This window comes from Lepeophtheirus salmonis, chromosome 1 (genome assembly GCF_016086655.4).
Source record: "Lepeophtheirus salmonis chromosome 1, UVic_Lsal_1.4, whole genome shotgun sequence".
Lineage (NCBI taxonomy): Eukaryota > Metazoa > Arthropoda > Copepoda > Siphonostomatoida > Caligidae > Lepeophtheirus > Lepeophtheirus salmonis.
In genome coordinates, this window is record NC_052131.2 from 25227111 (window position 1) to 25245796 (window position 18686).

Sequence of the window (18686 nt, forward strand, 5' to 3'; positions counted from 1 at the left end):
TATTTTAATTTAAATTAAAAATTCAACCGACTTTGTTTAAACACAATTAGCTCTATCCAATCCATACTAATCAGGATAAATGGCTCACGACTTGAAAAATAGAACCCAGGATGTTCTCAATCTAGAGAATGAGGACAAAACATTCGAACATTTCCAGTTTCAAAGTCCTATCCTCGAGGGACTTAAAGTTAATGGATATCAAGTCCCGTCTCCAATTCAAGTCTCGGCATTACCTTATACATTAGCAGGATTGGACGTTCTTGTTCAATCCAAATCGGGAACGGGTAAGACACTCGTCTATGTTCTCAGTGCCTTATCCTCTATTGACGTAGAGTCAAATGAGCTCCAAGGACTCTTGATTGCTCCAACACGAGAAATTGCTGTCCAAGTATATAATTATTAATTAATATGTTGATTTATTTCTTATGATGAATTCATTCCAGGATATTTACTATTTTAGACATTGGCTATTGTATTTTTATATCCATTAGGGAGCTCAAACAATGCTGGAAATCGGTGGTCACCTCTCCAAATTAAAGGCCTCTACATTTATTGGAGGCATGTCAGTTGAAGAGGACAAATTAAAGCTCAAAAAATGTCATATGGCCTTTGGATCTCCAGGAAGAGTTAAACAGCTCATCGAGGAAGGGGTTATGAATGTGTCTCAACTCAAAGTCTTCATACTGGATGAAGCTGATAAATTGTGTGAGAAAAGCTTCAAAGAAGATCTTTCTTGGATCATGAGAACTTTACCAGAGATACATCAGACCCTTGCTCTCTCTGCTACATTTCCTAACTCCTTAGAAAATACTCTAATATCTAAATTAAAGAATCCTACTCATGTGAGACTTGGGCAAGATTGCCAAGTTCTTTTGGGTGTCAATCAATTTGTGCTGGAATCTCCAAGTCATGGACTAGTAAAAAAAGTTGTAGATTATAAATTTGAGAGTCTTCTGAAACTAATATCAAATGTCAGTTTTGAACAGTGTATTGTATTTTGTAATTACTCTTTAAGAGCTCGAGCTATATGTGATAAATTAAATGACAGAGGATGGCCAGCTATATTTCTAGCAGGGATGCAAGAACAAAAGGACAGACTTAATTCCCTTAAAGACTTGAAGACATTTCGTTGTCGAATTGTCCTTACAACTGACTTGTCAGCAAGAGGTATTGATGCCAGACATGTGAACTTTGTGATAAACTTTGATGTGCCATCTCAAGGAACCACATATCTCCATCGCATTGGTAGAGCTGGCCGCTACGGAAGTAGAGGTATAGCCTTAACCATTGCTTCTAAGGGCGATGAAATGAAAAATGTGTCTAATATTGCTAAAAGTACAAATTCGGATGTGAGAGTGACAGATGATCCCGAATCAGATCTTTGGAATGTCGCATTCAATGATTTAAATGCTCTTCAACAGGGAGAAAGCCAAAATGAGTGCTTGAAAGGGGCCTGTCAAGATTCTAGAAAAGAAAAGTCACCTTCTGTTGAATCGATTCCGTCCTTAAAAAAAGATTCAGACTGTAGTTCACAACCAAAAATATCCGCAAAAGTCAAAAAGCGTCCATCAAAGCCCAAAAAATCTCCACCTCGAGAAAAAGAAGACAATATTTCAATTTCTAAGGAGACAATGGACTATTTGGAACAAAAAGATAAGGAATTTGAGGAGTGCTTAAATGATATAAATGAGTCGACTAAAAATATGAGTTTGGAAACGATCCTTAGCAAGACAGTTACCGGGGAGTTATTTCCTCATCGTCCTAAGATAAATAAGGAACCAAATATTGCATTCTCTCAAGAAGTTAAACCGGAGCCATCCTCACTTTTGTTTAGTAGTACTAGTACATCATGTCCTATGGATGATAATTATAATCAGTGGATTCACTTGTGGAAACGGCATCAAATCCAACATCAACAATATTTAAATTATATGCTGCAATGCCAAGGAATCCTGCCATGATTAATAATATTGATATTTATGATCAAATAATGTTTTGTTTTAAAGATTAAATACATTTGAATTATAATTAATTAATCAAAGCAGAAAAGGATAATATTAAAAAAATATATTTAGGATACAATGAATAACTTATGGTACACTCTACTCAGCAATCATTGCAAAAAGGTGCTTTTTATAATTAGCATGACTGATTTCATAATATATGGGTAATCCCCAAGAAATTTTAAATAAATTATATATTTATTATTAATCAAACATAAAAACCAGGTGAAATGAGAGCAATAACAAAAGTAATTAACCCATTACTATGAGAAAATATATTGCATAAAAACTTTTAAACCACTCTATCCTTGTAGAACTTCACTAAAATTTGACAAAGATTAACGCCGGTGAAAAGAGAGAGAAAGTAAAGGAGGATCAACATCCCAAGGGGATAGAGAAAAACTCTAGTTTTTTTAAGTCCTGGTAGGGATCCATAGCCCAGGAATGTAATGAAAACATAGTATGTGATGGCTATAAGCCAAAGCGTGTTCCCAAATATTGTAGAGAGTATCCCAGGCCCGGAAATGAAGTGGTGATAGAACATAAGTTGAATACCATGAAGAATGACAAGGACGGGAAATAGAGCATTGAGATGAATATCTAGACAATAACCCCATTCGACAGCTTCGTCATCCCTTCGAACGAGGAGATATTTATTTGAAAAAGCCCAAAGAACTGTTGCAACAGCAGCACCGGCTCCAAGGGTATCGATTCCGATGACCCACAGAAGGAATTTGATGAAGCCAAGAAAGTGAATGCCTGGAAAAGAGGGGATTATTTTAGTGAGTTGAAATGGTGGTGATTGGGAGGGGACTTACCAAGGACCCAGGAGTAAATAGCCGTGGAGACAACAAGCCAAGTGGATAGGAGAACAAGGAATGCGGGATCGTCTCGTGCAAATTGACTCTTGGAGAGTTTTCTATATTTAAAGTTTTTATAGACTCGTTTTGGGTCCAGAAGAAGGTAAATCATTTGCCAAATGGCGAACTCAAAGTCCATTTGACGGAAATGAAGAAGGCGGCGAAGATATTTCGCCCTTTTGGCTGCAGCAGACATGCAGGTCTTTGAATTTGCGGGGAGGGGAAGGGAGGACGAAGAGGAGGAGGAGATGCCCGTGCTCAGATATGGAGGACCTTTATAAGTGGACGTTGAAGACATGGAGGGAGTCACGCTGTTCCTCGTCTTTTCTAGAGACTACAACTATATCATTAATCGAACACACTCCACAATTCACAATTATATCTTCTCTTCCTTTTCTTACCAAATTCCCCACTCTTCAGATTTTTATTCTCTCTGCTTTAGAATTTATAATAATACTTGTATATTACGCACTCGCTACGTAGCTACTCCTCCTGCCTATTTAAGTATTCCTTGGACAACTAATTAAATTAACTATAAATGAATCTCTTCCTCCGATGATCAAAGAGGATTCATTTGCTAAGTAATCAGCTTAATGATTCAATAACACAAAAGGGATTTCGTCATCCCACGGTGAGGCCTATTCTCAACTTGCCAACAACCTCTGTAGATCAAATTAATGAACCTACGCAATTTTCATAATCCAATGGCAATAAAGGGTGACGGCATGTAGCTGCTGTGCGTTGATATTTTATGTCACCGTGTGACGTCAGGGGACAACCTCAGAATGACGTCGACGCATTGTTGATGATGAAGTTATTTTATTTATCTACTAACTACCTTCCCCCCTCTTTGCTTAAGAACTTCACTTCTCCGGCCCTTTTTCTCTTTTTTTTGTTGAGGAGGAGATGAGATGCCGCTAGCTCGAAGACAGAGAGAGAGATGTGAAATTTGAAGTGCGAGTCCTTTTTATGATCAGCACAGCACTATTTTTATGAATAAAATTTCGTAGTAGTAGAATAGGAACTGAACTACTTGGGAGTTCTAGACATATACTTTATAGTCACTATAGTGGTACTGTCTATGACGCTCGCTGTAAAAGGAGTTTGAAACGAATCATCGCCGCTTTCGTCACTCACACAGTCTTGAGACAATAATACTAGTTAAAGGTAAGAAGATGGTTGGGGATTTCAGCTCTGTCATTCTTCGACACAATGAGGATCGTCCTTCCTCTGCCTCGCCTCCTCCAGAAATCCAAGGTACTCTATCCAAGTGGACCAATTATATCCATGGTTGGCAAGATCGTTATGTCTCTCTTCGAAGTGACGGGAGTCTTCAGGTAAGTCTTTACATTAAGTCTCCTCTCAGACTCACTCATTCATTTCCTTCTTTAACACCGGCAGTACTTTAAATCCGAAAGAGAAACAGACTACGGATGTCGAGGGGCCATTAGTATCGGCCGCGCTTCTATTATTCCGCACGAATTTGATGAACATCGCTTCGACGTCTCCGTAGACTCTGACTGTGTCTGGTATCTACGCACACGGACCATTCACGACAGAGTCAAATGGATTGAAGTACTAGAAGCCTACAAGTCTCGTCCTCAAGTGGAAGAAGGGATCTCCTCCTCTTCCTCCCTCTCCAGAGGAAATTCATCCTCCATTCTTCCTTCAGAAACTCATCTCAAAGACAAATGGAGTGAAATACGTACATTCAAGGACATCCTCATCAAGCAACTCAATTCTCTCCGATCTACCTTCCAATCAGAATCCTCTCTTAAATCATCAGATCATGTTCAATCGGAATTAACAAGTTTTGAAGCCACAACCACAGGGATCGTCACGGCTTTGGGACAAATGATGGAATTGATTGAGCAAAGAGAATCCTTTTGGAAAAAACAATTGAACGAGGAGGTGGAAAGGCGGATTAAAGCTGAAAATGAGCTTATTCATGCTGTGAGATCAAGGATATATTCATCCATTCACGTTATTAATATTATGACCTCAAATATATTTTTCTTACTTCATACATTAAAAAAAAAAAAAAAAAAGAAGAAGAAGGCTAATGTTACCCACTATTCTGTGGAATAACCCGTCACATCTCACATAGTCTCATACCTCTTTCCCCCTCCCTCTGTCAGACCTCTCCATTTAATTTTTTTTTTTTTTTTTTTTTTTTTTAACCAGATGTGTCAAAGGGAGGCGTATCGTTAAAGTGTACATTTATTTGTGCCTTTAAAAAAGTGTATCCATATACGTGTAGCCGAGGCCATGTTATCATTTTATTTATTTATCACAGTATTTACTTATTTATATTTGAAAGTGGAATGAATTTTTATTTTCCAGAAAGAAGTCAAGAAGATAGTTGATTCACATGTTAATTTTGAAGAGTCTGCTAAATTAGGATACGAAGCAGCACCCAATTCAGGATTAGGAGAGGACGTTTTCTATGACGCTGTAGAAGACGCACTTGAGAAATTACAAGAAGAACAGACATACGTAGAAAAACTGAGACTTATGTCTGTTAAGCCAAGTATATCGAATGCTGAGGACCATGAGAATCATCCTCTCTGGTCATCGGTTGAGAATGTATGTCAAGCAATCAAGGAAGGAATATATCCCGTGTTTAATATTTTTATTCTCTTTTAGATCACTAATGAACAGCTCCGACTCGCTAGAATCCCTGTTGGGGATGTTTGGGAGTTGTTTGCGGAAGATGGAGAGATGAAAATGTACAAAAGAGAGGAGGAAGTTGATGGACTCGTTGTGGATCCTCTTAAGGCTGTTCATCATGTCAAGGGCGTCACTGCAAGAGAGTTATGTCATTATTTTTTCTCTCCTGAATTTAGACAAGAATGGGAAGCAACTGTTGAGCAGGCAACGGTTCTTGAAAGGATATCAGACGATGCTCTCATATTTCTACAGTTACATAAACGAATTTGGCCTGCAGCGCAAAGGGACTCCTTATTTTGGTCTCATCGTCGAAAAATCAAGGATATATCCGAAGATGGTATATTTTATTAAAACTTATTCTCTGGATTTCTAAATTTAAAAAAAAAACTCTTTTAGGGGAATCCGATACTTGGTTAGTCTGCAACCAATCTACTAAACACCCTGATGCTCCAGAAAATTCAACGGGTAGCTGCTTGCGTATTTATTTAACAGTCATATTTCTTTGTGATACTCTAATATATAACGGGAAAACAGTCAAAAATTGCACACGGGAGGATGTGTCTTGTAAGATAACTTACTGCTCAGTGGTCAATCCTGGAGGATGGGTTCCAGCGACTGCACTTAGAACCGTTTACAAGAGGGAATACCCTAAATTCCTGAAACGATTCACTGCATACGTAATTCAAAAAACGAAAAAAAATCCTATTATGTGGTAGCGTTTTGTGATATTTTCAAATAAGTTCTTCAAATTTGTAACTCTTCTTGTTGAAGAACAAGGACATACACGCACATATATATATATATATATATTAAATACACAATGTCAAGTCTTTATATTTATTTAACAAGTAAGAAACTCTGAGCATTCTACTATTTCTTATTTTTAAAAGGAATCATAGGGAACAATATTTATACTACTATTAATTGTGTACATTTTACTCTTGGAGGAATAAACAAACCTCTTTAAACTGTCCAAATGCACAAATGATATGTTCATGTTAATGTATGTTGTTTAGAAAATAATGAGAGTAATTTATTTGACTCATTTATAGTTATAATGAATTATTATTTGATTTTTATTAAAATTAATTTGATTCCGTGCCTTTTTTAAAAGCAAATATTTATTATGATTACTACTTTTCATATATTTTTTGATTTATTTGAAACTGCATTAATCTAGATCATAATTAATCGGTCTTTTTAATACACTACTAACATTGTTATTTTTATATTATTTATGAGAATTTAATTTTAATCCTTTTTCGGCACTAATAAATAAATATTGGGTTAGTTAATAATATGATTTTTTTGAAAGATTTCTATGAGAGGCCAAGGAGGAAGGCTCTAAGTAAGTTGTTGAGGATGATAAAGAAGGGATATTATTCCTTCCAAGACTACATAATTAAAAATCAATGAGTAAAATACATATATATTTGTATGTACATCCTCACCTGGGGATCTCAGTCCTTCTCGTAATGATTTGTTCATTAATAAGAGGTTGCCTAGAACCATTTTGCTCTGCAATTCTATTCCTTGTTGCTGTCAGCAAGTCTCGACTTAACTCATTCTCTCGAGAGCGCCTTCCCCATTCGTGAGATTCCTTCACAAAGCTATCTCGTAGAGGATGTTCACTTCTTGTTCCCAATCCCCTTTCCGAGCATCGTTTTAAATCGTACTTCTCATGATCCTCTGATAGTCGTCTCTCTGTTTCCTCGTCTTTAATAGAAATCATGTCAAATATTGATTTATTTGACTCTAAAAATCGAGATGAACAATTTTTGTCTGTAAACATGATTGGTGGAGTAGTCTTTAATCACTGGGAGTTGACTCATTTTGCCTCTCTCTATATCATTTTAGAAAAAAAGTTTCATAAAAAATGCATAGGTAATGAATCTTTTTTTTTTTTTTTTGACATTCTCCCAAATATTTTAGAATCTTATCTGATTTATCTACGTAAGGGTGACGCGCGATTAACAAATTATTAACGTAAAAAACAACCTTTATTAGTCATCAAGGTTAATAATAATTATGTATGATCGATCAACTACGTTTGTAGTTAAAAATGTACACGACATACATAAAGAGTCTAAAAACATTTGGATATAATCCATTCATTTATTTGTATTTGATTGCGAAATTCATACTTGAATCACGCTATTTACTTAAGATAAAGTCAACGCTCAACAAACATAGCCGATAAGTCAGTCAATGATAATTGTGTAAACTGTGTTAAAAAACTTGTTTTAACGAAACAAATGTCTCAGATTATTTTTTCCTTTTGAGTATGTAGGTGATAATTTATTTATTTTCCTTCCCAAGTATGATTTGAATTTCTTTAGCTCGATCCAATTTCTTCTCTCCGGGACGAACCTCTTCAAGCTCTTTCTGAATTTCGTCAATAGTTTTGGTTCCTTCAAGGCTATGCCATTTCTCTTCCAACTCAATGATTTTCTCTGCACGTTCTGGAAACATTGAATAAAATGATAATTAATTATTCATCTATTAGTAAATTGACAGAGAAAAATATAAATTAAGTGATGCTCCCCCTTACTCTGAGTCATGTCCTTCATCCCTCCTTTAATTGATGAAAGATACTCTAAAAGGACATTAAAATGCTTGTCAGATATCCTATTAACGTCATATGCATTTTGAATGAGCCATATCTGAGAGCATTTACTGAACTTCCATTTTGAGGGACTTTTTTTCCATGTTTTTAAATATTTAATGGCTTTATTATGTGTAGGGGTTTCGTGAACATGTTTTCCCGTGCCACTTTCTGTCTTCAGGACTTGCTCCGCAATTTTTTCTGCTTTAGATTTCTTCGGTTTCTTTATCTTTTTTGGGGGCTGTTGAGGGTTACTATTCTCGCAGTCATTGTCCTTTGTTGTTGATAATATTTGATCGGATAAGTTTTCGTTGACCTTCGAACTTTTTTTCTTTTTCTTCTTTTTTTTCTTTTTAGAGGGTTTTTCGGACGCGCTTTTATTTGCGGTATCATCCTCCTTTTCTAACACGGATTTCCTCTTCTTTATCTTTAACATAGGAGTAGACTTCTTTGACAGCATGTTGATGATTCTTGGTCCTTGATCCTGTAATTCATTAGCACCGCTTTCCTCCACACTGGTGCTAACGAATTTCTTTTTCTTGTGGCACTTAGCTCCTAATGTATTTACCACGTAAATATTAAATGAATACACTATATTGAAATCTCTCACCTTCGGAATCATCTTCCACTCTTTTCCTTTTGTTATTTGATGCCTTTTTGGCTTCCATTTCTCCAGCACACGAGACGTGATGTCCGGTTAATTGATCAACAGTCATCAAATTTATTAGTAAATAATAATATTGAGTTCACGTGAGTTGTCGCGGGAGGTTTGTTGATATTTGATACACGTGTAAATATTATGAACAGAAAACCAACTGAAACAAAACCTTCCTTACCCCTTATGGGCAAGATGAATATTCTTATTGGAGCTATACTTCTATTCTACTCATTTGGTAGCATTGATATAATTTAAAATGGAATGACGTAAGAATTTGATTTAAAAAAATAAATCTATCTGACAGATTTCTTACTACTACACGTGTGGATTAGCTCGATATTTATAAATTATCATGTCGGAGGTTCTGCAGTTTCTGGATCCGTCCGCTCGGCTGGACGTCCGCGTCCTTGCCATGAATCATATCCTTGGTATGACGGGTGATGTAGAAAATAGAAAGATGCTTTTAGAAATGGGCTCTGGACTCTTTGAAAAGCTGTTGATTCTCATGACCTCGAAACCCAAGGATAATGGGAGTCGTGTTTGCTGTAAAGATGCTAGCTTAGCAATAATTAATTTGTCATGCGAGGCGGAATTTATTCCTCTTCTCTTAGAAGAGGAATTAAAAGTGGTTAGGATCTTATGGGATTGTGCGCAGGATAGAGATTGCGAATTAGCAGATCCCGCAGTTATGATTGCCTCTAATTTGACAATTCAACCCAAAAATGCACGATCCTTTTTTAATCAATTGGAAAGTGAGGGTATATCCCTTACACAAATCATTGGATTGTTCACTAAAGAAAACTACAACTCCAAAGGCGCTAAACTTCATTATCTCGCATCTTTAATCTCAAATTTGTCTCAGCTCCCTGAAATGCGCTCCCAACTCACGAGTCCCTCAAATGAACTGATTAATTCTCTTCTCCCCTACACTGAGTACAAGTCCTCTTCAGTTCGACGAGGAGGCATCATAGGTACACTTCGAAATATAACGTTTGACGAATCCAGCCACAACTTCCTTCTTAAGGATATTGAAATTCTCACGCGACTCCTCCTTCCTCTTGCGGGTCCCACTCCAGAGCATTTAGAGTCAGATCAAATTGAGTCTCTTCCCCTAGATCTTCAGTACCTGGACCACGATAAACAAATTGAAGAAGACCCAGATGTACGCAAGATGATTTTAGAAGCTTTGACTCAACTATGCGCTACAAAGGATGGACGGGAGTTTATTCGTGGTCAAAACGCTTACATCATCTTGCGAGAGTTCCATAAAGTAGAGAAGGACAAGGTTGTGAAATTGGCGTGTGAAAATTTGGTGGACATTCTAATCAAAAAAGAAGAAGAAATTAAAGTAGACAACTATAAGGATGTTAAGGTACCAGAGAATATCATTTCCGATCTTAAACAGATGGATAAAGAATATTTGGAAGAGTCTTGATAATGCTTTGAATGAGTATATTATTATAATAATTATTACTACTGTTAAAATCATTATGCTTAATTAAAAAGTCCATAAAAATTATTGTTCATCTTATCTTTTGAAATAAAGTCGTCTTGGTCGTAAGAGACTTGGAAACCTTCTTACTTTTCTCTTTTGGTGGCCATACTTCCCAAATGCGAATAGATTCATCTCCCGCTGCGGAAGCAACTATTGAGCAATCCGGATTCATTGCCAAGCATATAATTCTAGATGAATGTCCCTCTAAGTCCTTGATTTTTCCTAGGCTGGAATACTTCCAGATTGACAACTGATTAGAGGAAAATCCATGACCTGTAATAATTTCCTTGTAGTCACTATTCCATAATACAGAACTTATTTGAGAGCCGGTATCGATTGACTTGACACAATTCCCATTGCTCGCATTCCATATTTTTAGACATCGATCAGATGTTCCTCCACCAGTTGCTAAAGTGATGTTAGACCATGGACACCATTTGATACCTTTTACGGCAGATTGATGTTGTGTAAGAACTTTGGTTGGTTTGTCTAGGCTTCTTATGTCCCATATAAACACAGTGTTGTCATTACCCCCTGTTGCCAAAAGGGTGCCTCCTGAATTCCAATCAATGCCACATACTTCTTGTGTATGTTCGTTTAATGTACAAATGATATGATTTTTGATACGAACATCATGAATTAAAACCTCCCCTGACCTAGAACCAGAAGCTAGATTATGTTCACTCCATCCCAATGTTCCCACACGATTAAAATGACCACTCAATCGCCTGAGGCACTTTTTGACACTAGCATCCCATAGAGTAATATGTCCTGAGTAATCAGCAATAGCCAAATACTTATTTTCCCATGCTACACAGGTATATTCGGATCCCTCTGGATGTTCAGTTAAGTTATCCACTGACGTGTCGTTTGCTAAAGTAGTGAATAGTATATATTAATTAGTAAGTATCATATCGTTAGTATTTCTTTTTTATTACCATTCCAAAGTAAGACTCTTGAAGAAAAAATAACCGATAAAATATTGTCTGAAGACCAATCCATTACACGAATATAGAAATCATTACTTAAATTTGGAGCATCAAGGACCTTAACAGGAGTATTAGGAATATGTCTAACTTTGGACTCAATATTATGCTTTGTTGTGCTTGCAGATGTAGAGTATAGAACTTTGAGTGAGTTAACATAGTAATCCTGTGGCTTTGGAGCGGATGAATTAAATGAGAGTATCTTTTGTCCTTCAGCATCTGCAGGCTCATTATCCACCAAAAAAGTACTGGACAATCCTCTACGTGATATTGCATGAGTGGCAAATTCATAGTCTGTAGTCGAACGATTAGGGATAAAACGATCATTACTGCTATCAGAATGACGACGTTCGTCCATTTGAGGAGGAACAGTGAGACTCTTTGGTGTGTTGCCATATCCTTCAATCGATTTGGATCGTCCACGAGTTGGCGACATAGACAATGTACTCTCTAATTGCAATGTATTCTTCATTTGTTGCTTAATTTGAGAATGAGACGTCTTGGATTCAATCGAAATTTATCTGCAGGGAGTTCCCCCACTGTTTTTGACGTATCTACTTAACTTGTTGAGAGAAATTCATATTTGACAATAGTAGTACAAGCCAAAAGGTATTATTTATACACATTTACTATCTAGTATTTTCAAAAATAATTTAATCAATGTTTTTGTCACATTCCAGATAGTCTGTCAAACACCATTCATGGACACTAAACAAATTCATCAGAGCAATGAATACAGTATCATGAGTTAATTAATTAGCAAGAAAGCATGGAGACAATTTATCAAGCATGAATTTCAATATGTTATATTTTGAAAAAGAAAGAAAAAGAAATGATGATCGATAGACGATATAATTATATACGTAAATGAGTTGATTATAAGGGTAAGAAGTTATTCAAATTCTTCACGTTCAAAAATGAGTTCAATAGCCTCTAAAACATTTTTTGCAACGAGAGTCGGAAGACGATATGAGTCTTCAACAGGTAAAAAATCACGAGGGCTATGTTGCAAAGTCACAATATTATCCCGATCTGATGAGTAAACTCCTGTTTCTACAAGAACTGAGAAACAATTCGTTGCTCCTAAATCCTCATCACCTAATAAAAGATCCATGGACCTTGTTCTCAAATTATTTTCTACAATGGACACTCTTTTCTGACATTTTCTTCTTTTGAGTAGGTGATGATTATAGAGATTCGCACCGTAAATATCAGTACAAATGTTATCACCTATGAAATATATATGCTCAATGGGTTGGAGTCTCCCACATTTATGTGCCTCTTCTTGCAGAACCGACTCTCCATGGCGATAGGTAATTTCGGAAGGTTTTCCCACTAGTGCAGTATATTTCAAATCTAGTCCAGTGATTTTTTTATAGAGATTCTCAAGACATAAAATATATGCACCATGTCCAAAACGAGGTAAAGGAGCCTCAGCCATCCATTGTAGATCCATATTGCACGCAAGAACAGGGATGTGAGGATATCTTATTTCATTATTCAAAAAAGATGGATGTCCATCCGTTAAAAGTACATCTAAAGTAAGCTGAAGAGATGTTTCCCATCGTATGGGCTCTCCAAGGAGCAAGATAGCTGAAATAAAAATAATGGATACTATAAGGTAATGTGGAAAGAGGGATGGGAAATACTGACCTTCTATAGGTGGAAAAAACCTTTCAAATGAACAAGGAACGGGACTACGTCGTTTGCAGTCCACATAGTCTAAAAGAGGAAAGGCATTCTTTAATTGATTTATAGTTGTGATTCGACCGAAACCTAAATGTCGAGCTATTTCATCAACAGGCCCCTGTCCACTCACAAGAACATGTTTGTCATGATATTTATTAAACATTTTAAGTGGGCTATGGCTCATAATCACTTGATCTTCTGATACATTGACACCCAACCAATCGGATAATTGCCTTGCTTTAGTTTGTCTAAGTGAATTCCCAGCTAAAGAAAAAATACATTGGAAATTAATCCATTAATTACTCAGTAGAATAATAAAGATAAGTAACTAATATTAACTAACTCACCATTGGTTACAAATACTGTTGGAACAATAAAGGATTTTGTACTGGGGTCAATGAGCTTTTGAAATGCCTTAGGTGCAAAAGGAAGGACTTTCTTTCCACGAACCAAAACGCCATCAATGTCAAACATGAGTCCAAAATTAGCAGAAGAAGAACCCCGAAAGGAACTGCTCCATCGTTGAGTGAACCACATAAGTAAGGTTTTGACAATCACCTCATTTCGCGACTAAAACCATAGTGGGGTAAATGAAATGACGTATAGTTAAGAAGCCCTACACTTGACATTGAAAATTGCGCGTTAACAAAACTCAGCCAACTGTAATGTTTACTACTAGTATTATTTTATTTAGATATTACGAATACGTACAGGGTGTTGTTAAGGGGGGGGGGAAGAGTTGAAGGAAAGGCAAGGAAAGGCGTGACGTCAATTGAGCTACCCAATAAAGTATCTGGCTAATGAGTTCTTATACCTATCTTATATAAGAGCTCATTGATATGGTGTTTATGACATTTTTATTATTTATAATTTCTACCAGAGGCCGATCGAATTATTATAATTTATAAAGAATGAAAAATATATCTATGACTTCAATAATATCTTATGAGGTCCGCTAGGATAATGCGTGGTCAAAATTTGGATTGGAGTGGCTGTAGCCCCCCCAAAACAAGGAATTTTTGTTTTTAACTAGAAAATTTAATATTTGAAATTTAATTTTTCTTTTTAAAATTCCATTTTAAAATTTTTTTCCCAAAGAATTTATTATTTGTAATTTTTTTTGAAAATAATTTAATTTTTCTAACTTTTTAATACAAAATTTTGATTTTTTCTATTAAAAAAATTCTAAAAACGAAGCCCCCCCCCCACAAAAAAAAAATAATAATCCTGCATTTTGAGTGATCCATTGATTATATTAATATATATTTGCAATTTCATCTAAATGTCTCAAATCGAGGATTCTAAAAGAATAGTATCGTAGCCTACTCTATTTGAGCATATATTTATCAACTGCTCTTTGTTTCGCCACTTTGTTTGAGCCTTTAATTTATTTTTGTGATTTCTAACAATTTTTTGAAAAAGGAAATCCATATTAATGGTTGATTCTCATTCGGTAAGTATGTAGTTATTTTAAAGGGAATTAAGTAACTAAGGAATCCTATCATAGCTAGACTAAATGAGTCATCTATCAATTGGGGCCTGTTATATTTGTATATGCTTGTGAAATTACATTGCAGATAATGTATTACTCGTTACCAATTATCACCATTATAGTTAACTTGATAATATCCTTAAAATATTAGATTAATTGGCGTACCTGTCTGGCTGATATTGAAACTTACTGGTTCTAAACAAGGATAACTTTTTTTTTAAATCCTTGTCCTGAAAAGTTCGATTCAATTTTGTGTTATTCAACCAAATTAGTTTGATTGTCCCATTTTCGTTTTTGTCAATGATATTATATTTTAATGGGACCCACCATATATTATTAATTGTTTCGTTATCAGCGACAAAATTTTCCTAAATACATAATAATAATTTGTGGTTTAGATATTTTGAAATTCTTTTATTAATAGATAACTTAAAATTTCCAACCTGATAAATCTAAATAGAGCAATTTTCAAAATTTGGAGACACATTTATGACAAGATATCCTGCTTGTGTAAGCCATGGTCCCATCAAAGCCTTCATTGTCATATTGTTGAGAACACCAGGTTTTATAGAAGAAGATACTACCATCTATTTCTTTACAAAAAAAATCTTCATCTATGTTTTTCAATTCACTAGGAATAAATAAATATAATAAATACTCGTAAAATAACATTTATTAGATCAATATTGTTAGAGTAAAGTTTCGATAGAAAGATAAATAAACTTTGATAAATCTAAAAATTCAAAATAAGTGGGTGAAAAATTTAACATACATTCCATTAGGTTCTTATAAACCATATCAATAGGACCACTTAACATTCTAATGAACGAAGCACTTTTGGAGTAGTTAGTGTATCAAGCCCATTTGGTATTTCTCCGTTATTTTTTTTTTTTTTCATTGTTACTAGCGCCAAAGGAGAATCCTTTTTTACGGCTTCTTGAAAAACAAAGATCACAAATATATCCCGCGCCCTATCATCTGTAAAATTTTTTGTTGACACCAAATATGATAAATAAGTTGTCGACCCTACAGTGAGCCATAAATCACACCACCAGGATATAGTAACAACATCACCTAATAAACAAAAAATGTACAAAATCATTTTTTTGGAATGCCATAAATAAAATTCATTCATCACCCATCCACTGATGTGTAAGCATCTGTGCTATTTCGAGTACAATTTCATGCCTTGAAAGCAAAGAACTAACTGATGTGACATTTTCTTCTGTCAACAAGACTTCCGATTGGAAAGTTGAAATACCCCAATTTTCCATTGCAATATAATTAAAACTAATATTTGCAGGAATTGTAATCATATCCTTAAATCAATAGATTTAATAGTTTAGATCTACCCTTCCAAAGATACCTTTGGGGATTTTTGCCCCTCCCTCTCAAGAAAAATAACCTTCTCAGCCCATCCAAAGATTTATGTGTTGACTAACCTGCTTAGTTATCCGCATATTTTTTTCCCAAAATATTGATTTAGATATCCATACAAAGTTAATCTGACACTCTTTGCAAAGTATATTTTTGACTTGTCTTCTTCGGGAGCTCAAATGCTTAGTTGTGTGTTGTTTGAGAGAATTTTTTCATTTCTGTAATTTGTAATGACAAATGCCACAAGATATGTGCTCATTAATGGAGTGGAGTTGAAGATATCGGTGATGAAATATCCTGAATTTCTAATTGAAAGAATGATTATGATTTGGTAAACATTTATAGATTAACATAATGAATCAGTGCTCTGAACATTGTTTGTTTAACATATCACAAATTGTGCTATAACTTATTAGCTGTGAAAAATTACATCTCTAATTGTTCCACAATCTGGAAGAAGCGATTAAAAATTAATTTTGGGCCTTATTTTGTTTTTGTTTTTATTATGAAAAATTGTTATAATAAAATAAAGGTAAATTTGTGTATGTGGCATGCATTTTTTAGAAAAAAATGTTCAAAATATCTAAATTTCGAAAAATAGATCAATGATTTATTGAGTGTGCATAGCTATGTTTTCTATGTGGCAACCATAAATAAATATAGATTACTTGAGGGTACTACTATTATTGGGAGATCTCTGTTGCAGGAGGAACTTATTTATATACTACATATATGAACTTGAAGATCTAACGTTATTACAAAAGGCAAAAAAATATACCATCATTTCCCTAACAGCTGGCATGAAATCATGCACCCCTGGCTTACAGCCTAAATTGTCAAACGACGTATCTCAATGAACAACGCGCTCGGAAGAAATTATTTTCTTGATCTCAATGTGCGTAGTTCTGCGCCCGGGTTGTTCCTAGAAAAGGAAATATTCATAATGTATATGAACTGAAAGAAGATTTCTAGGTCAGATGAAGTATTTGTAATACTATAATGTTTCATTTATCAGTGCAACTCCATCAAACCAATTATATTTCTTTTAACTCAAGACATTATAAAAAACCAAGACCGACAAAAAATGAGGCTAAATCTTCCGTGACAGGCTCACAAACTACAATATTGATATAAAATCTTGTTATTTCCTTTGAATCTACATTTTATCACCAATGATTTTGAGTATGATAAAATCTTGATAATGTCTTGTTTATGATTTATTCGTAGATTTACCCATTTTAAATCAATTTAATTAAATGTTTAGCTTAAAGGCGTTCCTTTGATTTTTTCATTTATTTTCTTCTAGATTCAGTCTTATATTCATTCAAGTATTTTTATCATATATTTTAAGCGAAAATAGGGGTAATTTTTATTTTTTCCAAAAAACTTAATATTTGAAATGTTATTTTGGAATTTTTAAATTTTTTTGTGAATAGCTGTGGATTTTTATAATTTTTTGTGATTCCTATGGATTTTTGATTTTTTTTTCCAATAAATGTATTTTATTTGAACAGTTGTAGATTTTCCAAAAAATTTAAAAACAACACCTCCCCCCAAAAAAAAAAAATATATATATATATAGATACAACATATACAATCTTCCGGACATACTGGCCAGTTGAACTCCTCTCCCCCGAAACATTCTTCAAATTGTCAAGGTGGCATATCGGCGTTTCATATTATTTGAATATCTCCTTACGGATATTATATATAACGAGCCAACTGTTATTATTTACTCATCTCAAATATGCAGATTTTGTGAGGTTAAGAGTATATTTTTACAAATTTCGTAGGAGCAATGTTGTGGAACACATAATTTGCTGTCCATCACTAAGATAAAAAATGTTCTAGTCCCCACCACGGGACCACAATACGAGAAGAGGAACAAGATAGCAGCCCTCCTCCGCGTGGGATTGTCCCAGAATGCCATCGGGGAGCAGACTGGGCATCGAGGAAGATGATTTACAATGTCTCCTATGCATAGTTCCAAAATTTGCATAATAGAGATGAGTAAATAATAATGGTTGGCCTGGTACAAATATTGATTCAGACAAACGTACCTTTGTTAATATAATTTAGTCCTATTTTGTATACAGTGCACCAACCAGTATTCATAGCATTGTGCGCTCAGGCTGTATAAAGCTTGAGAACAACTGTATTAGAGGGATAATGCTTATTAGACAGTAAGGTTTAAGTCCTTTATTTGTTGGTCCCATTTTGACATCTATTAGTTTATTATTTTTATGAATATGAATGAAGAAAGGCTTTTTTAATATTATAAACACTTTTTTATTTAGGCCTCCATTGCTGTCCATTAAGAAAACAACATAAGCCAAATCAGTACCATGGTGAACAAAACAATCAAAAATGATACACTTCCTTATATCAACACTCAAAACCACAAAACAGCTAACTCTGAATTAAAACTCAGAAAATCTCTGATAGACTTAATAACAGAGCAATATTTCATTAATGGTTCAACGAAAAGTCTCGCTCTAAATGGTTATACTATCCATTTTAAACATGGGTCAAAACCAAGAGAATGCATTCGAACCGCTAATCATTTACATGCATGGTTTGTTCCAGAATTCTCTGAAAAAGATGTTTGCACAGTAGACTTAAAAATAAAAGAGTCTATAACGTATATTTGTAGAGTCTATCTCGATCAATTGTTATTAGTTGAGAACAAAACACTGTCTTATTGAGCATTCTGAACACCTACAAAAACCTGTTCTTTTGGCCATGGATTCTAATGCTCATAATCATCTTTGGGCCTGTAAATATATTGATACTAGAGGAGAAATTCTTGCAGCCTAATAGATGAACATAATCTTATATTATTAAATGAAGG

The 18686-nt window shown here is 34.8% G+C and overlaps 7 protein-coding genes across 9 annotated transcripts; 3 read left to right on the forward strand and 4 right to left on the reverse strand.

The window, feature by feature from the left end:
- The first annotated feature begins 79 nt into the window (after positions 1-79).
- Positions 80-2049, forward strand: LOC121122656 (uncharacterized). The gene is made up of 2 exons (XM_040717689.2): positions 80-388; positions 492-2049. Exons 1-2 carry the CDS (start codon positions 80-82, stop codon positions 1959-1961), a joined length of 1779 nt encoding a protein of 592 aa, XP_040573623.1. The 3' UTR covers positions 1962-2049.
- A 3-nt stretch (positions 2050-2052) lies between these two features.
- On the reverse strand, positions 2053-3406 carry Unc50 (Unc50 RNA binding protein). 3 transcript variants are annotated; one of them, XM_040717807.2, is made up of 3 exons: positions 3265-3406; positions 2822-3197; positions 2053-2762 (listed from the first exon to the last, which is right to left on the reverse strand). In XM_040717807.2, exons 2-3 carry the CDS (start codon positions 3159-3161, stop codon positions 2296-2298), a joined length of 807 nt encoding a protein of 268 aa, XP_040573741.1. In that variant the 5' UTR covers positions 3162-3197; positions 3265-3406; the 3' UTR covers positions 2053-2295. The 3 variants fall into 3 exon arrangements, with proteins under 3 accessions (XP_040573741.1, XP_040573748.1, XP_040573756.1); XM_040717814.2 differs by having other exon boundaries at positions 2822-3203; XM_040717822.2 differs by having other exon boundaries at positions 2822-3190; positions 3265-3405.
- A 632-nt stretch (positions 3407-4038) lies between these two features.
- Positions 4039-6828, forward strand: cert (ceramide transfer protein). The gene is made up of 5 exons (XM_040717726.2): positions 4039-4200; positions 4265-4816; positions 5207-5449; positions 5510-5870; positions 5930-6828. The coding sequence occupies exons 1-5, from the start codon at positions 4039-4041 to the stop codon at positions 6247-6249; spliced, it is 1638 nt and encodes a 545-aa protein (XP_040573660.1). The 3' UTR covers positions 6250-6828.
- Positions 6829-7410: 582 nt separating this feature from the next.
- LOC121122754 (uncharacterized) lies at positions 7411-8883 on the reverse strand. The gene is made up of 3 exons (XM_040717796.2): positions 8749-8883; positions 8085-8693; positions 7411-7995 (listed from the first exon to the last, which is right to left on the reverse strand). The coding sequence occupies exons 1-3, from the start codon at positions 8852-8854 to the stop codon at positions 7832-7834; spliced, it is 879 nt and encodes a 292-aa protein (XP_040573730.1). The 5' UTR covers positions 8855-8883; the 3' UTR covers positions 7411-7831.
- Positions 8884-9148: 265 nt separating this feature from the next.
- LOC121122744 (protein HGH1 homolog) lies at positions 9149-10357 on the forward strand. Its single transcript, XM_040717785.2, has one exon. It carries the CDS (start codon positions 9149-9151, stop codon positions 10229-10231), a length of 1083 nt encoding a protein of 360 aa, XP_040573719.1. The 3' UTR covers positions 10232-10357.
- On the reverse strand, positions 10235-11914 carry LOC121122709 (cell division cycle protein 20 homolog). The gene is made up of 2 exons (XM_040717737.2): positions 11230-11914; positions 10235-11164 (listed from the first exon to the last, which is right to left on the reverse strand). The coding sequence occupies exons 1-2, from the start codon at positions 11747-11749 to the stop codon at positions 10320-10322; spliced, it is 1365 nt and encodes a 454-aa protein (XP_040573671.1). The 5' UTR covers positions 11750-11914; the 3' UTR covers positions 10235-10319.
- Positions 11915-12067: 153 nt separating this feature from the next.
- On the reverse strand, positions 12068-13677 carry LOC121122736 (haloacid dehalogenase-like hydrolase domain-containing 5). Its single transcript, XM_040717774.2, has 3 exons — positions 13314-13677; positions 12931-13230; positions 12068-12870 (listed from the first exon to the last, which is right to left on the reverse strand). Exons 1-3 carry the CDS (start codon positions 13501-13503, stop codon positions 12170-12172), a joined length of 1191 nt encoding a protein of 396 aa, XP_040573708.1. The 5' UTR covers positions 13504-13677; the 3' UTR covers positions 12068-12169.
- Positions 13678-18686: the final 5009 nt, after the last annotated feature.

Bases quoted from the DNA above. Each gene is read 5' to 3' on its own strand.
- LOC121122656 (XM_040717689.2), top strand. From the start codon at position 80: ATGGCTCACGACTTGAAAAATAGAACCCAGGATGTTCTCAATCTAGAG. The intron at 389-491 runs GTATATAATTAT...TATATCCATTAG, and splicing joins CACGAGAAATTGCTGTCCAA to GGAGCTCAAACAATGCTGGA.
- LOC121122744 (XM_040717785.2), top strand. From the start codon at position 9,149: ATGTCGGAGGTTCTGCAGTTTCTGGATCCGTCCGCTCGGCTGGACGTC.
- LOC121122736 (XM_040717774.2), bottom strand. From the start codon at position 13,503: ATGTGGTTCACTCAACGATGGAGCAGTTCCTTTCGGGGTTCTTCTTCT. The intron at 13,231-13,313 runs GTGAGTTAGTTA...TTTTTTCTTTAG, and splicing joins AACAGTATTTGTAACCAATG to CTGGGAATTCACTTAGACAA. The intron at 12,871-12,930 runs GTCAGTATTTCC...TTTTTATTTCAG, and splicing joins GTTTTTTCCACCTATAGAAG to CTATCTTGCTCCTTGGAGAG.
- cert (XM_040717726.2), top strand. From the start codon at position 4,039: ATGGTTGGGGATTTCAGCTCTGTCATTCTTCGACACAATGAGGATCGT. The intron at 4,201-4,264 runs GTAAGTCTTTAC...TAACACCGGCAG, and splicing joins GAAGTGACGGGAGTCTTCAG to TACTTTAAATCCGAAAGAGA. The intron at 4,817-5,206 runs GTGAGATCAAGG...TTTATTTTCCAG, and splicing joins AAAATGAGCTTATTCATGCT to AAAGAAGTCAAGAAGATAGT.
- Unc50 (XM_040717807.2), bottom strand. From the start codon at position 3,161: ATGTCTTCAACGTCCACTTATAAAGGTCCTCCATATCTGAGCACGGGC. The intron at 2,763-2,821 runs GTAAGTCCCCTC...CCTCTTTTCCAG, and splicing joins TATTTACTCCTGGGTCCTTG to GCATTCACTTTCTTGGCTTC.
- LOC121122709 (XM_040717737.2), bottom strand. From the start codon at position 11,749: ATGAAGAATACATTGCAATTAGAGAGTACATTGTCTATGTCGCCAACT. The intron at 11,165-11,229 runs GTAATAAAAAAG...TCACTACTTTAG, and splicing joins AAGAGTCTTACTTTGGAATG to CAAACGACACGTCAGTGGAT.
- LOC121122754 (XM_040717796.2), bottom strand. From the start codon at position 8,854: ATGACTGTTGATCAATTAACCGGACATCACGTCTCGTGTGCTGGAGAA. The intron at 8,694-8,748 runs GTGAGAGATTTC...TAAATACATTAG, and splicing joins AGTGGAAGATGATTCCGAAG to GAGCTAAGTGCCACAAGAAA. The intron at 7,996-8,084 runs GTAAGGGGGAGC...CAATGTTTCCAG, and splicing joins GATGAAGGACATGACTCAGA to AACGTGCAGAGAAAATCATT.